This window comes from Tasmannia lanceolata, unplaced genomic scaffold (assembly GCF_043159265.1).
Source record: "Tasmannia lanceolata isolate RefF3 unplaced genomic scaffold, GAP_Taslan_0.1 ptg000015l, whole genome shotgun sequence".
In the NCBI taxonomy this organism is placed as follows: Eukaryota; Viridiplantae; Streptophyta; class Magnoliopsida; order Canellales; family Winteraceae; genus Tasmannia; species Tasmannia lanceolata.
The window spans coordinates 51798302-51820247 of NW_027518692.1; the positions used below are offsets into that span (position 1 = coordinate 51798302).

The following is a 21946-nucleotide window of genomic DNA, read 5'->3' on the forward strand; positions in this document are numbered from 1 at the left end:
GAAGAAATTGACCTAAATTTTCTCCACTTACCCATGAATTCAATCTCCATCCCGTCAAATCTAATTTCTTTAAGTTCTTCATTCATGATTTCACAGGGCACATCATGTTAGTTTTAACTTGATTAAAAAGGGATCTAAGGCGCAGAAGATGGCCTTTTTAACCAAAGAATAACAAAATTTTTGTCCCATATTCGATTTTCCAAGAAACCTAGTTACTAGTTATAATTGGTGATTACATTAAAATTGCAAAGGTATATGAAAATAGTAGGGCTGCACATGGTTTGGTCCGGTTCGGTTTATGGGGATTTCTTGAACCGAACAAATGGGGGAGGGTATAACCGAACCGAACCCAACCGATTTTGACCGGTTCGGTTTGGTTCGGTTCACGGTTTATCCGTTTTTTTGCTTCAAAATTAACAGATTGCATTAATAAAGTAAAATGAGTGCCCAATCTTCTTCTTCTTCTTCTTCTTCTTCTTCTTCTTCTTCTTCTTCGTCGGCAATAACTCGCAGAGGGTTTTTTGGGAGAGAAAAAAACTCCGCGAGAAGAATAGTCGGAGTTATGGGAGAGAAAAAAACTCAGCGAGAAGTCAAGAACAAGAAGAGAAGTCGGCTAGGGTTTTTTGCTCAAAAGCCAAAAAGTAACCCGTATTGGCGTATTCCCTAAAGGGAAGTGATATATTATCCACCGCTTTTCTTTACTTGGGACACCTAAAATAAGTATAATTGGCAATCTGGCCCCTCGATTTACAATGCTTTATAAATTATAACCCAAATGGCAAAAAAGCCATTAGTTCGGTTCAGTTTTTCGGATTAAAAATAAAAAATCGTAAACCGAACCGATGCCATCGGTTTAGTAAAATTCATAATCGCAACCGAACCAATGGCTAGAAAAACCAAACTGAAAAGCCCGGTCCGGTTCGGTTTATCGGTTTAGCCGGTTATTTGTGCAACCCTAGAAAATATACCGAAGTTGATTACCCAATTGATAGTCTGCTTGATTCACTCCTCGCTCGGCTTTCAGTCTTCTCAAGATGAACGCCTTGGAAGCTGGAGTGATGGACCTTGCTCTGTGCTTAAACTTTGTGGAGCAACAATTGAAGAACTTTTCTTCTCTATTGATGGAGGGGGGAAATAATCTCCGTTTTTTTGAGAAAGATAGATAGTTTGGAATGTGTGTGTGTGTGTGTGTGTGTGTGTGTGTGTGTGTGTGTGTGTGTTGGGGGGGGGGGGGGAAGTGAGTATGGCCGGTCGACCATATAAGCTTATATGCCGGGTCGACCAAAAAATAGTGGGGGCCCACATTGTTGGGGTGATCCAAAGCATTCATTTGGAATGATTTTTTGTGGACACCCTATCTATGATAGGGCGGCCTTCCAAATGAATGCTTTGGATCACCCCAACAGTGTGGGCCCCCACTGTTTTTTTGATGCCATATATATATATATATATATATATATATATATATATATATATATATATCTACTATAATAAGCCGGAAGGGTTTTTTACTGTTCCCCGCCACGTGTCGTCTTCCCTTACTCCCCCAGACGCTTTTTTTGTACTTATTTCCAGTTGAACCCTCCAACAAATTCTAATTTCCTTCTTTACCACGAGTGTTTTTTTGCCAGTCAGAGAATAGATATTTTTTTGGGAGATATTTCTTTAGAGATACGTCTCCTCTCTCTCTCTCTCTCTCTCTCTCTCTCTCTAGAGATATTTCTTTAGATATTTTTTGGCATTCCAAATGAATGCTTTGGATCACCCCAACAACGTGGGCCCCCACTATTTTTTGGTCGACCCGGCATATAAGCTTATATGGTCGACCGGCCATACTCACTTTCCCCCTATCTATGATAGGGCGGCCTTCCAAATGAATGCTTTGGATCACCCCAACAGTGTGGGCCCCCACTGTTTGTTTGATGCCATACTTACTTTTTTTATGCCATATATATATATATATATATATATATATATATATATATATATATATATATATACTATAATAAGCCGGAAGGGTTTTTTACTGTTCCCCGCCACGTGTCGTCGTCCCTTACTCCCCCAGACGCTTTTTTTGTACTTCTTTCCAGTTGAACCCTCCAACAAATTCTAATTTCCTTCTTTACCACAAGTGTTTTTTGGCATGGGAGATATTTATGTGGGATTTTTTGAACGCTTCTTTCCGGTCTTAAGCTAGCAAAAATTTCTGATTTCCTTCGATTACCCCTTTTACCACAACTCAGAGATATTTTTGTCGCATCAGAGATATTTTTTTCCTAAGAGAAATTTTTCCCGTTTTTCCTCTGTTGCCCGCCCTTGCCACGTGTCTCCCAGAAATTTTTTTGTCGGTCAGAGAATAGATATTTTTTTGGGAGATATTTCTTTAGAGATACGTCTCCTCTCTCTCTCTCTCTCTCTCTCTCTCTCTCTCTCTCTCTCTCTCTCTCTCTCTCTCCCCCCACCCACACGTCTTCTAGACTATTCCCACCTTCAAAAGGCAATCAATGGCACGTCTCAACATTCTTTCCACTGTCTTCTATAGTTTTCTGGAAAAAAAAAGAGAGAACCGACACTTCTCTTCTTAGCTATGATATTAAATGATTTATTGATCAAATGGTTCATCTAATCTACTTCTTCTTTTTTCCTTGGACGAGAAATTTTGATAAGATTTGGGCCATCTCTCTTCTTCGGATGGACGAAAACGGCATCGGCAATTATGCGGCTACACGATTCCATTCTTCAACCTGCAGATTTTAGGGTTTCCTTTTTTTATGGCATGATTTCTTCCTCTTCCTTTTAAAGGTTTTTTTTTTGGTGATTTTGTGTTGGTACCTCCATTTGAATTTGTGGTTTTTGTGGGTTATTGGTTTTTCTAGCTTTCCATAGAAGCTTAGATCTGTTTTTCAAGTTTTGGCATTTATCTTTTATTTTTATTATTTTAATAAATGCCATTTCTGTAAGGATGATGGATTAGAAAAATTCCTACTAAAGATCGTTAGGGTAGCATTTTTTATATTAGACAGTAAGAATCCGTCTTCTACTTGAAATTAACTTTGTTGATCCATTTGTAAACATGTTTTTATTCATCTCCAAAAGGGGTTTTGTTTTTTTGTCCCTCTAATTAAACATGTTTTGATTCATCCATACCCTTGCTGGTTATATTTTGTGATTTCTGCTTGCATTGATGGATATTGATCACAAATGTGAGGATGCTAATATTGCACATCATTTGTTTGCTGAAATGCCTGGAATGGATATTATCAAAAGGAATGCGATTATTTTTGGGATTGCAAATTGTGGGTAGTATGTTCATCAAATAAATTACCTCATGTTTAAAACAGCATGGAGACATTAGCATTTCACATGCCAAGTCATACTATATTGACAATGCCTACTTCTGAACCCGAAATCTGCCTGACTTTGCACCCATGAAATAAATCATGTATTGATTGATGAATCATTTACTATTATATTCTTATTTTGATACATAGGTTTTGAATCCCTTTTTCTTCATATAGTCTATATGTTCTACTATTTTCTTATAGATTTTCTTACATCATCACTATTTTCTCTGTCTGTATTGCCTAAGGTTAGGATTCTAACTTTCTTACAAAGATGGTTCTCTTGTATCATCATTTTGGTCTTGGACCATTTTAGAGATGGATCATAGCATCCCATTTGATAAAAAAAATTGGTATTTTAATGAATAACAGGAGAGATTTGTATTTGTGCTATTTTGAGAGTTGGTTGTAGTATGCTTTGGATCATATATGAATTTCTTCACAATTCTTCACTTATAGAAACGATCCTAAAATTCTATTGTTGATGAATTTTCTTACAAAACCTAAAAACATCTATTTCTTTGGTTTTAGCAGGTATCAGTGACATTTTCTTCTGAAGTTTGGGAAGAACAACTGTAGGTTTTTTTGCTTTAGTAATTGTAAGAATGTGAATTGAAGGTTCGATTGTCTCTGATATGCTGACATGCCAATTTTTGGGCAAAGACTTATCCGGTGACCTTTATTCTCTCACATATGCAATTCCAAAATGAAATAATATGTCTGAGCAGTTGTGACACCAACTGCTGAAGCAACTCTGGATAAAAACGAGAGGTAGACTAAATTTTGGTTGTATGTTCATCTTGGGTTTCTGGGTATTGGATGATATTCCCTCTCTCTCTCACACACACACTTCTTTTGTATCTTCTTCAAACTCTGGCATAGATTTTATAATTTTCATAGGCATGTTATTATTGGGAATACCCTTTTTTTTTATGGTTAATGAGTGATTTTATTTGATGCACACCGGGTGTTTGATGGAATGCTTAAACAAGATATTGTTGCATGGGTTTTAGAATATTATAGCATTATTTTCCAATCACTTCTTTATAAATGTTCTCTCACATATGCAATTCCAAAATGAAATAATATGTCTAAGCAGTTGTGACACCAACTGCTGAAGCAACTCTGGATAAAAACAAGAAGTAGACTAATTTTTGGTTGTATGTTCATCTTGGATTTCTGGGTATTGGATGATATTCCCTCTCTCTCACACACGCTTCTTTTGAATCTTCTTAAAATAAATACTTCAGAAAAATCTTTAACTCCATCTTTTAAACTAACTGTTTTAATCATTTACTTTCCTCTGCCATGCTGTCTGAGTATAAGATGAATTGTTATATTGTTGAGGTCATTTACATTCTATATTCAGGTCATTTAGATTCTTTTATTGGAAAAAACTACTGAGATGCCTTTGATGTTAAAACCCCGATGAATTTGGAAGAGTATCTTACTATTAACAGAAAAACATAAAATGAGTATTTTTCTAATCAATTTCTTTTAGGTATTATTTTGCTATTTCCTGTTCTTTTTCCATGTTTCTTATCAAGGGTTGCACTTCTTTACAAATACTTTAGAAAATCTATATTCCCATTATTTACCTCATTTATTTTTGGAATCATTTACTTTTCTTTGACGCGCCGTGGTGCACGGCAAGTCTTTACTAGTATCTATATAGTAGAAGAGAAAATAAGAGAATTTTTTGTAGAATTACACATCACTCTTTTTGACTTTTTTTAACAAAGGCACCCATTCAACACACATATTTTCAATCCTACCCCCTCTTTTATGCTTTTTAACAAAGGCACCCATTAAAGCCAAATAATGTCAATCCTACCCCCCTCCTTTATGATTTTTTAATAAAAAATCTATAGGGTGATCTTAACCATCCGATTTAAGAGGAACAACATATTATGGAAACCTCTATAGATTGGAGGGCTAGGATCAGCCTATGGAAATGATTTTTGGGGCACAACCTATTTATGTAGTGTTCCATCACATGGACGGTTTAGATCAACCCGTGATGTGGTCCGTACAGTTCTTTGTCGGCCCGTGCATCGCACGGGGTTTTTAACTAGTATATATATATATATATATATATATATATATATAGAGAGAGAGAGAGAGAGAGAGGGGAAAGTGTTGGTGAGCTTAAGCTCACCAAACTTATGGTACGCTTAAGCGCCCAATCACATGGGGGCCCACTTTGTTAGAATGATCCAAAGCATAGGCCCTTACATAGATGAGGTGTGTGCCAAAAATCAGCTCCAAGGGATCATCCTAGTCCATCCATTTGTGGAGGTCAAAATGGACAGACATTGTTTGTCCACAAATCTGCCATTTTTGTCCTCCACAAATGGAGGGGTTAGGATGATCCTATGGAGCTGATTTTTTGTACACACCGTATCTATTGCAAATGAATGGTTTGGATCACCACAGAAAATGTGAGACCCATGTGATTGAGCGCTTAAGCGCACCATAAGTTTGGTGAGCTTAACTTTCCTCATACATATATATATATATATATATATATATATATATATATATATATATGAGAAAACAGTTCCTACACATATGTGTAGAGAGTTCTCTACACACTAGCTTAAAATACAGTGGGGGCCCACATTGTTTGGGTGATCCAAGCCATCCATTTTAAAGGCCCTCACATAGATAGGCTGTCTACAAAAAATCAGATCCATAGGATCATCCTAACCCTACGATTTGTGGAGGTAAAATGGATGTCTTTAAACCTTCACAAATTAGTCCATTTTTTGCCTCCACAGTTCGAATGGTTAGGATGATCCTATGGATCTGATTTTTTGTGGACACCCTATCTATGTGAGGGCCTTAAAAATGAATGGTTTGGATCACCCAAATAATGTGGCCCCCACTGTATTTTAAGCTACTCTCTCTCTCTCTCTCTCTCTCTCTCTATATATATATATATATATATATATACACACACACACGCACACACATACATTTTATGCATTTCTTTAATAGAAATAAAAAAATTCAATTTTTAAAAGAATCCTATAACTTACCACTTTACTAGACCCTAGAATAATTTTCCATGGATATTATTTTCCATGCTTTTTTCCTCCACAACCAAACAAACTGGGATAGAGGAAGAAAAGTTGTTTTCCCCCGTATCTCGCGGATACGATATACAATTAGTCGCTATCAAGATAATTGCCAAGAAGTTTCCTGCAGCTTTATTATATGGAGTATGAAGTAATTACAACGCCATGCTTTTTCTGAACAGCTTTCCATATAAGAGAAAAAAAGTAGTAACCGTTCTTCATACACCCTTCTCAGAAATTTTGATTAGTTTCGACTATTTGAAGAGATTTCTGAGGTGGGCTTCTCGCTATCTTTTGTTTTTTCAGTAGCTTTGATGTTTCGAGCGTTTGGGTTTTACAGAGCTGGTGAAGAGCCTGCTTCTTCAATGACTTAGATTACACGGGGTTATTTAGTTTTGGTGGTATTTTGAGGATTCTGGGTTTTATGAAACATGTTTTGAAAGACTGAAATCTTTGAATGTTGAATTGATTGGATGTTTCGAAGACGTGAGCTTTGAAAACCATGTGATGAAGATGAGTTTTCACTGACTGAAATTTTTTGGCTTGTCAGTTTTTGTTGTCTTTTGAAGGTTTTCGTTTGCAGTACATTCTATGAAGGTGCTTCTAGTGACTAACATTCGTTACTTTTTAGTGGTTTCTGTTGATTTGGATTCTGTAGAACATTTTTTATTTGTTAATTGCATTGCTCCCTTGAACTTTATATGCCTCTTAAGAGTGTGAAATACCTAAGTATTTAAATTCACATAACTTGTGAATAAGGTGCTTTTTAAATGATTTATGATTTGGTTTTTGAATCGTTTTGGGTCTTTGAGGATGTGGCTTTTAGAATTTGAGGTGTTGCTAATAGAATGAACCAAATTAACATTTTTTAGTGGCCGCTCCATATTGAGGATTTGAGTTTTTGAAAGATGCAGGTGGAAGGTGCTTGTTGAATGGCATAAGTTCTTTGATTTTGCAAATTGATTTGACCTTGAGTAGTTGGTTTTGCAGAACGTGTTATCTTTGAATGACTGCAAAGGAAATTGAAGAACCCACGTCTAAGGGGCATGAAGATAATGCATGCTTCGCTCCTGATCAAGAGGTTTGGTGATTCTAAGCTTTTATAAATGATCAAATAACACCAACTCTAATAGCTTAACCTTCGGGAGTAATTGGTTGTTTCACATGCTATCAAAGCTATTGGCTCACGGCAGTAGCCGTGCAACTTGGGTCGGGTCGGGTTGAGCTTTTGCTAAAAAATTAATAGGAATTAACCAGAGTTGCACCCCTACACAGCGGGTCCTGGGTTCAAAACCCAACAACCTTGATATTAAAAATCCAAAACTGTATATAGATGATTAAATAACACCAACTCTAATAGCTTAAGCTTTTGGAGTAATTGGTTGTTTCACACATCATGAGAACAAAATTCTAACCTCCTCGAAACTTGATTGAGTACTTTTGAGGTCTCCAAGCTTTAAGTCATAATCTCATTTTATGAGTTTCCGAGGGGTTGATTGTTACTATTCATGGAAAAAAGTGAGTGAAAAGGGTTATTTAGTTATAAAAAAAATAAATAGTGTACGTCTTTCCTACTCTTCTATGTCTTTCAATATGCACGATATAGGCTTATACTGGCTTCTTTTCCAAGTAATTGAGAAAGTTATGTATTATCTCTATTTCCTGGGTAGATATATACTTAGAAAATGCTGCCTTTTTTCTCTAATGAGTATTGTGATGGTCAAACTATTTTACAGCTGGGAGGGAGAAGATTCGGATGGGATAACTGAAGAAATGCCTCATATTTGCACCTCCGCGAGAGTTAACTTCTCCCCAATGCCTAGTTCTACATCTACTAGATTAAAGGAATCCCCTGGCCCATCCTCATCTAAAGGAAAACCAACCTTTAAAAGTCTGCTACCACTAATAAGCTTCAAGTCCCGGGGCACAACTTTGGAACTTGACAAGGCTGCTAGTCTTGCCCTAGGGTCTTCCTCACTGGAGAGGTCTTTCTCTTTTACAAAGATATCTAAGCCCACGGTGAAAAGAACATGGTCCCTACCAGTTATCCGAGTTGCGCATTGGAACCCTGAATCAATGCATGGAATTTACACGGTTGATCAGCTCACTTTAGCAGTAAGTATTCTCCAAATCTCCATAATATACTAATGTAAGAGAATAATCTCATTAATTATTCTAGCTACCTCTCCTAGTATTTTTGCATATTCAGGGCAATTTTGATCTGATTTATTTATGATAAATGCATTCATTCATACATGCATGTGCATAAATGTACACACACACACACACACACATATATATATATATATATATATATATATATATATGAGGAAAAGGATTGTACGCTCGAGCGTACCAAGCTTATGGTATGCTCGAGTGCCCAATCACATGGGTCCCACATTTTTTGTGGTGATCCAAAGCATTCATGTGCAAGGCCCTATCATAGATAAGGTGTGTACCAAAAATCAGCTCCATTGAATCAACCTAACCCCTCCAAAAGTGGAGGACAAAAATGGGCAGATTTGTGGTCTGTCCATTTTGCCCTTCACAAATGGATGGGTTAGGATGATCCTACGGAGCTGATTTTTGGTACACAACCCATCTATGTAAGGCCCTTTCAAATGAATGCTTTGGATCATCCTAACAAAGTGGGCCCACAGGTGATTGGGCACTCGAGCGTACCATAAGCTTGGTACACTCGAGCGTACAATCCTTTTCCTCTCTCTCTCTCTCTCTCTCTCTCTCTCTCTATATATATATATATATATATATATATATATATATATATATATATATATAAATGAAGAGGAAATGAAGTATGTGCAGCTGCACAGATAACCTATATGTGCATGGCTGCACAAACCATAGTGGGAGCCACATTTTTTGGGGATCCAAAGCATTCATTTGGAAGGTCCTTCAATGGATAGGGTGTATACCAAAAATCAGCCCTTTAGGATCATCCTAACCCTGCCATTTGCGTAGGGAAAAAATGGGTAGAAACAGTGTCTATCCATTTTCCCCTTCAACTTTGATTGGGTTAGGATGATCCTAAAGGGCTAATTTTTGGTACACAACCTATCCATGGAAGGGCCTTCCAAATGAATGCTTTGGATCGCCCCAAAAATGTGGCCCCCACTATGGTTTGGGAGCCATGCACAGATAGCTTATCTGTGCAGCTGCACATACTTCATTTTCTCATAAATGAATATATAACATGAATACACACACATATATGTGGGATTTTCTAGGGACATTCGCAGGAAGGCATTTCGCGGATGGCAGTTGCATGAGAGAGGAGCCACCCCAGATGAATAAGACAAAATCTTCTGAAAAGTGAGGATGTGCGGCTGCTCTCTCATGCAACAACCAGCCGTGAAATGCCATTCTACAAAAAAGCCCCTACGGCTTAAAATACAGTGGGCCCCACGTTGTTTGGGTGATGCAAACCATTCATTTGATAGGCCCTCATATTGACAGTGTGTGCCCAAAAAATCAACTCCATAGGATCATCCCAACTCTACGATTTGTGGAGGCAAAAATAGAGAGAGAAAGAGAGAGAGAGAGAGAGAGATGTGTGCGCGTGAAATTATATCGTAGACGGTTATGCAGTACATCCAGTCCCAAAAAGTAGTGGGGTCCAAATTTTTGGGTGATCCCAACCATTCATTTGTTGGGCACTGATGTGGATAGGGTGTGGCCAGAAAATCTTCTCCATAGGATGTTCCTAACCCTTCAATTTATGGAGGTTTAAAATGGACAGGACAGTATGAAAACCTTCATAGATCGGAGAGTTAGGAACATCCTATGTAGAAGAGTTTCCGGGCACACCCTATCCACAGCGGGGCCCAACATATGACCGGTTTGGAGCACCCAAAAATATGGGCCTCACTATTTTTTGGGCGCTGCACGTGCATGCATGGCTAGCCACCGTATAATCTCTATGTATGTATGTATATGTATATAAGTGTGCTCGCGTGCGTGCGTATGTGTGTGAGAGAGAATTTATATGATGAAAAGCAAGGTCGGAATTTTGTACTTTTTGTACCATGTACTTACTGGCTTCTTCCTTTGACAGGAAAAAGGGGTCCGGGGGCATATATCTCGTTCCCTTTCAGTGCCTCTGAATGTCAAGACCAGAAGCATCAAGCCTATGGACTCTTTAGGTGGGGTATTTCATGTAGTTCGTTCAACTCCGCGTGTGATGGAAGGGAGTGCCGCCACCACGGCATTAGATGGTGATACATCTCATCCTATGTTTAGACTCATTTCTCATGTTCCCATTCTAGAATTCAAACTGTTGAACTTGTTGATTTTAAAAGTTTACGCCCCAAACCGTACACACGGCCTAGGACATGACAACGTATACCTGCAAACTTACTCCTACAAGTATACAGGCTAAGTAGAAAATCATCAGATCCATTCATAGCATATAAATTTCTAATAAAAAGGTCACACAGGAAATCAATCATAAATTCACTCTATATCACATCTCTCTCTATATCCAACTATAATAGAAATAAAATAGTTCTTTTAACAAGTTCAACTCAAATAATCACTCACTGTCAAATTAGTCAAAATAAAATAATAAAATGGCTGGAAGAATCCTAAGCTTCCACTCCCTCCTCGACGCCGTGAGGATCAAAATCTGAAATGTTAAATTCACAGTCAGCCAAAGCCCGGTACAAAATAACAAATAATTTTAGTTGGGTCAAGAATGTCAATAAAGGTTCAAAGAAGGAAATCAAAAGTAAGAAATGTAGCACGACAGTAATCCAAAGTTTTCACATGTTCTAAATATTCTAAGTACGTGCTATTTTGCACTGACTGTCAGCGATGTTGGAACAAGTACCTCTTTTTATTCACATATACCCGTAGATAGGGCCAACTTATATCCCCCATTGGCGGGATCTAAGTTCTTGTATATATATATACAACCCTACCAATAGGCCAATGCATTGGGACCCCATTGGTAGGGTTGTTCTAAGTTCTAAAATCCAAGCCTTGTAGAAGTGTTCATAGTCATAGGATCCACATGGAGATCAAAGGATGTAACATGGATTTATCAAATTCACAATCGAATAATACATAATCAAAAGTTACTCAAATTCAAAGTTCAAATCATAGCTGAAGGAATAAAATACAGAAATTCATTGTATCTAATCAAGATCATGCAAGATCAAAGGGTATTCGTGATCAAAGGGGTCATATACAAAATTCACATAATGTAAGAGTCATGGGTTAACGACATGCTAGACCCGAAATCAACTGAAAACAAAGGTTCACATAATTCTAAAACAAGATTATTGAATCTGAGGGTTGAGTTGGAAGAATCAAAGCACTAAAATAATATGTTATTACGTACCTCAAAAGTTAACTCCGCACGTCTTCCAGATTCGAAGATCAGTCACCTATCATTACAAATCATTCTTATCAAGAGGGAGGTCTAAGTCGAAGAATCCACGAATAAAACGCCCAAAATCCAGAGCAAACGAGGTCAAACAAGGGTTTTGGGGTGCTAGTCGGACGACTGACCCCTGTTGGGTCAACTGCATAATCGACCGAGACGGGTTGGGTCGACTGTCCAGCAAGCCTCCAAAAAACAGGGTTCTGGATAGTCAACCGACCCTCCCTCGGTCGACCTTCCAGCACCCACTCAGCAACTTTTTGGGTTTTCACAACTTTTGGAGGTCCAAACTTTCTCATCGATCGTCCAGTCCAATTCGACCATGGTTAGATCCGTTGGCCTCCATACGATGAGAGGATTCCATCAAGTTCAGTCTGGTCACCGGAAACTCACAAGACGGCGATCATGGATAAACTAAGATCTAGGTCACAAACCACATATTTCCAATTTCAATGCCCAACACAAGACGATCTTGGGTTCGATGGAGATCCTAAAACAAGATGAGTGCCAAGGAATCCAAGATCGACAATGGAGATCCTCCTAAACATACGAATATGATCGAAACACATCTTTCCCATTGATAAAACTCATCTATTAGGGTTTTCAAGGATCAAGAAATGATCTTGGGATGGGGATCTTACTTTGGATCACGATCTCCGGTCTCCAAGATTGCCTCTCCATCTTCCTCCCCAAGAAATTGTTCCTCTTGGGCGGTTTGCACGTTTAGGTTTAGGTTCGACCCTGCAGACATGCCAGAAGTATTTATACCCGCTTAAAGAAGCCCTAATCTCTCATGTAACTAAAAACATAAAAATGTCCTTTTTAAATAAAGAAGGTGGACGAATTTTGCTGGGGGTATTTTGGGGTGTGTCATTACCTATCTTCTATATTTTCTAAACATTCAGATATATTGTTTTTCTATAATTTTCGATAACCAACCTATACCTTATCTAGTTTTATGGTTCAGAGAATGAAGCTGGTGAAGATATTCCTGAAGAAGAAGCCGTCTGTAGAATTTGTATGATTGAACTGGGTGAAGAGGGTGATACCCTCAAGATGGAATGTAGCTGCAAAGGTGAACTTGCACTAGCCCATCAAGAATGTGCAGTAAAGTGGTTTAGCAAAAAAGGCAACAAGAATTGTGAAGTTTGCAAGGAAGAGGTTAGAAACCTACCTGTTACCATGTTAAGAATACAAACTATTCAAACCGTTAGACATGGAGGCAACAGACCTTGGCAAACAGCAGATCGTCGCTTCAGGCAAGTAAAAACATAATGTAATGCTTACTACAAGGCTACACTGATAGAAGGTTTCTGACATAACCACCATGGAAAATCAGTTTCTGTTTTGGTTAAAAAAATATGTTTCTGTTAGGCTCCGGTCTTTTCAATGTAAAAATGGACGTAAAATTTGTTTTATGTTTGAACATAAAACAAATTTTACGTCCATTTTTATGTCGAAAGGAACATCAAACATAAAACAAATTTTACGTACATTTTTATGTCGAATAGAATGGAGCCTTACTGTTAAAAAAATTTGGGAAACCCATGATCTCGATTTAATTAAGCTACCGTAGTCAATATATTAGTTCCTTGCATACTTAGCCCAAGAAATTAGTAAAGTACCACGAGGGAGTGGGCCCTCTAGTATTAAATAAAATTTTAAGGAAACAACTTGGTTCCCTCTAGTATTAAATAAAAATTTAATGAAACAACTTGGTGCAATGGCTTATAACTAATGATTTGTAATACTTTTAATTTAATAATTATTTTGATATTTTATAATAATATTAAATATTAGAATGTGTTTTCACCTATATAGGATGGAGATATATGTTTATGATCCGAGTATATATACTATTGGCCCCAATTTTCAGTATGATACCTATGAGATTGATATGTCGATGATATTGAATTCAAATATTTCTTCTTAGAACGTATTGATTTGACCTCATAAGCGGGACTGATAGTCTCTAACCCAATCACATATCTTCCCAAAAAAACAAATCCTATTACCCTTGACCACCCTAAACCTACTAAACGGAGAAAACATCGCTCTAACACTATAGATGGACTCCAAACCTCGAGCCTCAACCTCTACCAATCCCTCTTCCCACCTATGCTTCCCAATACCCTCCCCTTATTTAGTTATGATTATAACTTTCCAAAAAGAGTCTTGCTCCTCTCCCAATCTCCATAGCCATTAGCCCAGAAGCATTGAATTCGGACTGCATGGCTTCCCAATATCAAACACCCCCCACCCCCCAAAAAAAAAAAAAAAAAATTGACCTAGGCTTGCACACCATACCCTATTTCACCAGATGTTTTTCCCTCTTCCCATTCTTCCTACCTTCCCAAAGAAAGTATCTTTGGATCTTCTCTATCCTTTTGGCAACCCTTTTAGGGATCTTAAATAGTAATATGAAATATAGGAGTAAATTCCCAAGAGCAGGCTTGATCCTTGTAATTCTGAGCCTACAAAGGAAAGTTGTGCTTCTTCCAATGACCAAGTTTCCTCTCAATCAGCTTAACCATTGGATCACACAAAGATTTGCTAGGGATGCCAACACCCAGAGGCAACACAAGGTAAGTATTAGGAAGACTGTAGAACAACGGATACCAGATGCAAAGTCTTTATTCTTTAATCCTCCCCGCATCTACATTAATACACGCCATAGAGCTCTTTGAAACATTAACCTTTAACCCTGCGACAAGCTCAAACCACCAAAGAACCCTTCTCACATTGTGGAGACTAGAAGGGGTGGTGTTAGAGAAAATTAACTTGTCGAGCACACACTGAAGTTGGGAGATAATCGGCTCGTTCTCACCTGTAAGAAACTCCTTTAATGACTCCCCTCCACAACTCTGGCTAGAAGTCTTCTCAAAGCCTTGCCCACTAGGGTGAAGAGGACCGGAGAGAGAATATACCCTTGACCAAGGCCTCTAGAACTCTTGATGAATCCTGTGATTTTCCCATTTAGGATAATGGAGAAAAGTGGCGATGAAATACATCCCATCGCCCACTTCATCTGTTACCAGGACCCGTCCTTCTCAACTAGTAACGAACAAAATCCCAATCCACTATGTCATTCACTTTGTACGTGTCCACTTTGTAGGTGATCCCCTTTGTTCCCTTTCTCTTCCTAGTATCGATACATTCATTTGCAATCAGGATTTCATTGAGGATTTACAACCCTCCACAGAAGACCCTTATTAGAGAGGTCACCTCCCCATCACCTTCTTAAAGTATGAACTTTCCACACTAAGTTTATTAAAAGCAGGCCCCTGAAGGTTAGTTCTGCTCTGCACCTCCTTGGAGTATGAATTCCGGAAAAATCAAGGATAGATCGATCAATCTCTTTTCTCTCCCCCACAAACTTCTATTTAACTCAAAGTGAAATAATCAAATTCATTTTCCTTTAGCGTTGGCCATCCTGTGAAAGAAAGCAATGATTATATCCCCTTGATCGAATTCGCTCTAGAGCTTGTCTCTTCTTTGTACTCTTTAGCTAACTCCTACCCTCTTCAACTTGGTTGAGCAAATATTTCTTTGATTGTGCTCAACCAAATGCCTTGAATAGTTTGCACAAACCAACTTTAATGGTTAATTAATGATTCAAGGAATTGAAGAATCCGGGTTCAATGGCTTCATAAGATCTGAAGACTTGCAAAAACAACACCTTTTGGTTTTTATTTATGAAATTGAGAACCTTTGTATATATTATTTTCACTTATTGGCATGGCTTTTTAAGTCTTTGGGTTGCTAAATCTTTTTCTTCTGATGTTGTCAGAGTTTGCCAGGATGTCCCTGTTCTTTTCATTGTTGGTATGATTGCCTACTTCTGTTTTCTCGAACAGCTTTTGGTAAGCTAATAACATTTTATGTAGCTTCTTCAAATATATCAATAGGCTCTTCTTGTGACATTTCAATTAATATCAGGTTTCCAAATTGGGTTCCGGCGCTATCGCCGTTGCTGTCCCATTTTCCTGTGTATTGGGTCTCTTGGCATCAATGACAGCATCAAAGATGGGTAAGCCAGATATAATCCCATTCCTTTCAGTAATCACTGTTATAGGTTCTGATTCTTATTATAAGTTATTTGGTGTACCTATCATCCATTTTGATGGTATGTTACTATGTTCTCTATTTGGCGCATTTAGTGGAGAGGAGATATTACTGGATTTATGCATCCATTCAATTTGCTCTGGTAGTTTTCTTTGCTCATATGTTCTACTCATTGGTATGTATGAAATTCTCTTTTATATCTCCTCTACACAAATATGAATTCAATTCTCCTCAACTTAAAACATGTAGGAATGAGATCAAGTTTTCAGGTTTTGTGTGCTCCTTAATGCAGCTCCATGTGCAAGCTGTTCTATCTGTCATCTTTGCTACATTTGCCGGATTCGCCGTTGCCATGTGTGGGAAGAGTGTTCTGATTGAGTTCTCACAATGGAGACGAAGGTGGAACAACTGGTTAGTTCACCATCGCAGTTCCAGAGATACACAGCCCCCAACTCAATCTTTGGAAAATGCCCATCAACCCGAAACGGGTTCCGCTGATAACGAAGAGAGAAATGCTGTAAATTCTGGTTCTTCGCTAGACAGCCGAATTGATATCGTATAGTTATAGTAGGTAGTAGCAGAAGGGAGTGTTTTTGTCGTATAGGAGCTCTTTGGGATCTCGAAAGAGACATTAAATTGTCATCTAAACATTAAAAGTTCGAATTCCGGCTGTCAATTTAGATGTATTGTATATGATGTATTGACTAAACCTGTGATCTTATGGTTGAAGCACAATGCCTGATCCAATTGAGCTACAGGTCCAACCCCATGCCTGTAGCTGCTAAAGAAGCATGAATGTGGCTGCTTCAATGTAGATTCAGACTTGCATTTAGCAAGTGATAGGAGATCAAGGATTGAACAAGAATTCTAGCTAGAGTTCTTGGTTCTAAATTTGAAGAAGATAAAAAGAATAAAATTCCTAGGAAACATAAATTTTATTTCATAATCAATCAGCCATGGGAAATTCTTTTACATGACATCCTTATTTATAGGCTTTGCATGGCCAATCATAATCAACTCCAACAAGGAAACAAAAAGATTAAAATATATTAACTTTGACATCCAACACAAGAAGTAATCTAAACTCCTAATTCAACTCGAAAAATAGATATGTTTGGGCCAATTAGAAAATTCAAATAGAAGTTAAAAACTAAATCAAACTAATTTGGATTGTAGGTGAACAAGGACCGTTGTTTTGTTCTCCATCTGATTTCTTGGGATCTATGGATGATCGGCTTCTAGTTAATATGATCCGGTGATCATTCGAGCTTGATCATTGATCTGTATAATCTAATTCTTGATCCGAGGGTCCGTAGTGATCTGTTCATAGCTTTGATGCTTTTGGCCTTGATAATGAGACCCGATCAATCCAATAGTGGATCTTGATCATCCAGCCTTCGAACGGTTTGGATGCACCTGCATCAACTACTACAAAGAAATTGCACTAGAATAAACCTCAATCAGATTGCAATTGATTTTACCTGAATTAGATTACAACTTGGAAGCAAACAATGAATAGATGAGAAGATATTTAGCATCCTTTGTTATATCGAGTGCACATGCAAACCTTTTCATGCGGCACATGTTGTGGTGGTGATATTGTTGGTTTATTAGGACACCACAAAACTGCACATTGGGCTTCTGGCCCACCTCGAAGGAAAAATCTCATGTGCTTGTTCAAGTCCTGCAAATATCAACAGCCTGAAGTCTTTGAGAAACTGCAAATAAGACCTTTTGGTCCTGTAGAGGGAAACTGTCACTCCCGCAGGGTTCGTGCTACTCCACCAAATCAATGGTCTCGATTATTCTACCCGTGTCACGTGTATTTATGTGTGGAGTGGGGTGGTCGGTGCCTAGTTTTCCTCAGGTTTCATGTTAAAGGCCTACCAACATAGCTTTCTCTCAACTTCTCTTCCCACACACACACATGAGATAAAGAGAAAGAGAGAGATACCCACTTTTATTAGAGTGTAGGTTGCTGCACTTTAACACAGCCATGAGACAGACCAAAGTTGTGGAAATGATCCCTAATCAAGGAGGTCTAGGCTTTTGCAAACAGCCACGGATCCATATGACAACCCAAATCTTTGTGACGATAAAAACTCTGGAAGAGAATAATTTTGGTTTTGAATATGGTAACAGTGAGGAAAGAGCCACAATTCCCTAAGGGCCGTTTGGATATGCGGATTTTAGAATCTTGGATTTCCTCAAAATCCTGGATGGGAGACAAGGGAAGAAGGAGACCATCCGATTTCTCACCCTTCTTTCCGTCGAGTGAGAGAGTAGTAGAGTGTCCCGTGTTTCCAGGTTTAGAGATTTCTAAAACCTAGATTTCTTACTTAAAATCCAGGATAATGGATTATAAAATCCAGAAATTTACACCGGTTTCAAACTAAATCCTGGATTCTGAAATCCACGTATCGTAACAGCGCTGTGGAGAGAGAGAGAGAGAGAGAGAGAGAGAGAGAGAGAGAGAGAGAGAGAGAGACAGATGCATATACAAATGAAAATGCAACATAGTAAAAGGAGGGATTGAGCCTCTAGCTCAATGGAGGTTCAATCCCAGCTTACCTACCCAAAAAAAAAAAAAAAAAAACATAGTAACCCAATTGAAATATGCATGGCTCCTCGCACGCCATCCATGGAGGCGATCGAGACGCCGATGGACTCTACAAATGGCATACAAGGAGCCAGGCACATAAGTTCATCCATCTCTATCAATCAAATAAACCTTACCAAATTAACAAACTCTTACACTTTTCTGATCTGCTCTTTCTTCTTGTTCATATCTTTCTCAATACCAAAAAGGAGAACATAGTGCAGTGACAATGCAACATAGTAAAAGGAGGGATTGAGCCTCTAGCTCAATAGAGGTTCAATCCCAGCTTACCTACGACAAAAAAAAAAAAAACATAGTAACCCAATTGAAATATGCATGGCTCCTCGCACGCCATCCATGGAGGCGATCGAGATGCCGATGGACTCTACAAATGGCATACAGGGAGCCAGGCACATAAGTTCATCCATCTCTATCAATCAAACAAACCTTACCAAATTAACAAACTCTTACACTTTTCTGATCTGCTCTTTCTTCTTGTTCATATCTTCTCAATACCAAAAAGGAGAACATGGTGCAGTGACAATGGAGACCACCACCACAATAAGATTGGTAGTCTATGGTGGAACAGATTTATTCACCACAAAAGCATTTCCACTAAATTTAAACTACATTTGATGAAATGGATTTTGTGTCCGAAAGCCTTTTTTCCTCAGAAATCAACCACCTTTTGCGTTAGCAAAATAACAAACAAAGTGAGAAAACTGCTCCACCACAACTGCCTCCTTTTCTACTTTGGCTTCACTTTTCTTTTAGAGGAGTTTATTATGATTTGGTGGAATGAAGGGGTGGGGTGGTTAGGGTTGCACTTAGCTGTATCTTCTAAATATAAAGAGAGGGATGGGGTCACAAGGCCCGAAATTTCCTAAAGCCTCGTGGGATTTGAATTCTCTTTTTCTCGGTCTAAAAGTGAGCTGCTTTAATTTCTCTTCTGAAACAGATTTGTTTGGAGCGTTTGGAAGGCATGGATTCCTCATCCCTCTGTGCATTCCAAAAGAGAAACTCTCTCTTTCTCTCTCTCTCTCTCTCTCTCTCTCTCTAACAAATTACCCTGAGCATACGATAAGGGTTTAAAAGTAATATAAGGAATCTATTAAAATTGTTGGTCTAACATGCCTCTTCCTTTCATTTTAAACAGTACCCATTGCTGATTTATTTTTATTTTTGTCATTTTTATAGAATAGATACTTAAGTAGAGAGAGATGTTAAAGTATAAAGGATTAAATAATGCCTCCTCCAACAGCTTAAGCTTTTGGAGAAATTCGTAGCTTCACATGGTATCAGAGTGTTGTGGATTTAAAATATTTTAAATGGAAATGATATCGATCAGCACCCCATGTTTTGATATCCACGCTCTCCTTGCTTGTCTTTTATTATTTAATGGGCTTGTGAGGGCTTTTGGGGAATAATGACCTGTTAATCAGCCTTTTAAATACTAAACGTCAAGCTAGTAGAGCGTGATATCAAAACATTGGAGTGTTGATATCATTTCCATATTTTAAACTAGGGCCCATCGCAAAAGGCATTTCCGCGAAATTATTGATAAAAATAAGCGGTAAAGCATTTAAAATATTTTAAATTGTGGCAAAGCCGATTTGGATATTATTGATTGAGATTGAGGGATGTTGGGGTGAGAAAATGTTGATGGGTGTGGAGGGTCAAATGCGTGAGAGCTAATCTTCCCTCAAATGTCAATAAAGCTGCTCTGCTATTCTTTCCTTGAAGAAAATGAAGGGAAAGTAGGGAAGCTTGAAAAAATGGCAATTTTTATCGTTTTTGAGTTGGAAGGAACTAGTTTGGGAATCTCATGTCAGAATGAAGTATGCATTGGTGTTTGGACGAGACTCCCATTATCATACTCCATTTCCATGACACACACTCTCTCTCTCTCTCTCTCTCTCTCTCTCTCTCTCATATTTTAAGCTATTGTGAGTAGTGGCACAACTTGGGTCGGGCTCAACCCGAACCCAGCTGGTTCAACCCAATTTTCGGCTCGGGCTGCATTGACATTTCCTTGGGTTATGTTGGATTAGAGATGGGAAAATTCAACCCAATTTAATTTCAGATTAGGATAGAGTTGAGCCCGACACGACCCAACCTGACCTCGGTCGTTTAATTTTATCGTGATTTTCTAAATCATAGGGTTATGAGTTTCTTTTGTATTTTTTTTCTCTGTGCTCTAGGCTAATTCCAACCCGACACGAGATTTGATAAAAATGGATTGATGAATCGAGTTAGGGTTGAGAGATTTAGAGGTGTACTAGGGTTGAACATGTTCGACCAGGTAGGGGTGCAACTTGGGTCAGGTCGGGTCTAGTTTTGCTAAAAATTGAATTGGAATCAACCCCAAACCAACTCGATTTTATGCTAAAAGCTCAACCTGAATTCCAAAAAATCGACCCGAGTAGCAGCCCTACGACCAGGGGCTTGGGTTGGATCACATTAGGGGTTGAGGACTAGAGGGAATTCCATACCGAATTGGGCTAGAATTAGCCTCAAACCAAGTACCCAACCCAGCTGGGCCAGAGTTGCACCCCTAATTGTGAGACACTAATATGGTGGAACATAGGCATATGTTGTAACACCCACCGCAAAATCTTCCATATGGTTGCTCGAGCAAGATCTGGACGTGCCTAGAAACCAAAAGAAGTGGGGCCCATATCAGTATTTGAGATTATCAGATTCGAGGGATTTTTTCTGGGTATTTGTTTCATTTCATCTTGATGAATTTCTCCTCTCTTGTTCTGTCTGTTTTTTCTGATTCTTCTTCTTCTTCTTCTTTTGTTCTATGAATTTGTTCGAGTAATGATAAAAAATCAGGGAGGGGGTTTTAACATACAAGAATAAGATCAGAGAGAAAGCTACACGGTTGGCAGGTTTTGGGCAGTGATGGAAAGGAAAAGTATGGTAAGGAAAGGAAAGGAAAGAGAGACCTCATATCATTGCTTTGCCTTTTACCACCCACGGGATGCCACGTGGCTGCTAAGGAAAACTTACGTCCCGTCATGTTGAAATTATTAGCCACGTGGCAGTCCTTTATTCCTCCTCTTTCCCTGATAAAAGTTTTTCAGTCAATGCATAAAAGACCTGACAGCCTGTATTTCGTGGGGACCACACATGAAACCAATGGTGGTGATTGCGATGTGCACTTCAGCACTTGTGCGGGGGAACTCGGTTTTAATGTTTTATCATGGTATAATTAATAGTCCCTTATTTTTCAGATTGTACTGTACGGACCACACCATGGTATGATCCAAACCCTCCATCTGATGACTGATGAGCCACAACGAAAATACGTTGTGCCCAAAAATATCATTTCTACAGGATGTTCCCAACCCTCCGAAACTGCATATTATGGAAACCACTTTAGATCGGAGGGCTAGGATCATCCTATTGAATTGCTTTTTGGGGTACAGCCTTGTGACCCATTACATGGACG

General features: G+C 38.5%; 1 protein-coding gene across 6 annotated transcripts; it reads left to right on the top strand.

The window, feature by feature from the left end:
• Positions 1–2519: 2519 nt before the first annotated feature.
• Positions 2520–16817, top strand: LOC143845943 (uncharacterized). Of its 6 annotated transcripts, XM_077354339.1 has the most exons (10): positions 2520–2774; positions 3876–3916; positions 7412–7502; positions 8158–8536; positions 10497–10656; positions 12793–13084; positions 15616–15688; positions 15765–15855; positions 15986–16065; positions 16183–16817. In XM_077354339.1, exons 3-10 carry the CDS (start codon positions 7468–7470, stop codon positions 16450–16452), a joined length of 1380 nt encoding a protein of 459 aa, XP_077210454.1. In that variant the 5' UTR covers positions 2520–2774; positions 3876–3916; positions 7412–7467; the 3' UTR covers positions 16453–16817. The 6 variants fall into 6 exon arrangements, with proteins under 6 accessions (XP_077210454.1, XP_077210457.1, XP_077210453.1 ...); XM_077354342.1 differs by lacking the exon at positions 3876–3916 and having other exon boundaries at positions 2520–2802; XM_077354338.1 differs by lacking the exon at positions 3876–3916.
• The last annotated feature ends 5129 nt before the right edge of the window (positions 16818–21946 follow it).

Excerpts from the sequence above, each read along its gene's own strand:
- LOC143845943 (XM_077354342.1), top strand. The coding sequence starts at position 7,468 with ATGAAGATAATGCATGCTTCGCTCCTGATCAAGAG. Across the intron at positions 8,537-10,496 it reads TTGATCAGCTCACTTTAGCA|GAAAAAGGGGTCCGGGGGCA; the intron begins GTAAGTATTCTC and ends TTCCTTTGACAG. Across the intron at positions 13,085-15,615 it reads ACAGCAGATCGTCGCTTCAG|AGTTTGCCAGGATGTCCCTG; the intron begins GCAAGTAAAAAC and ends TGATGTTGTCAG.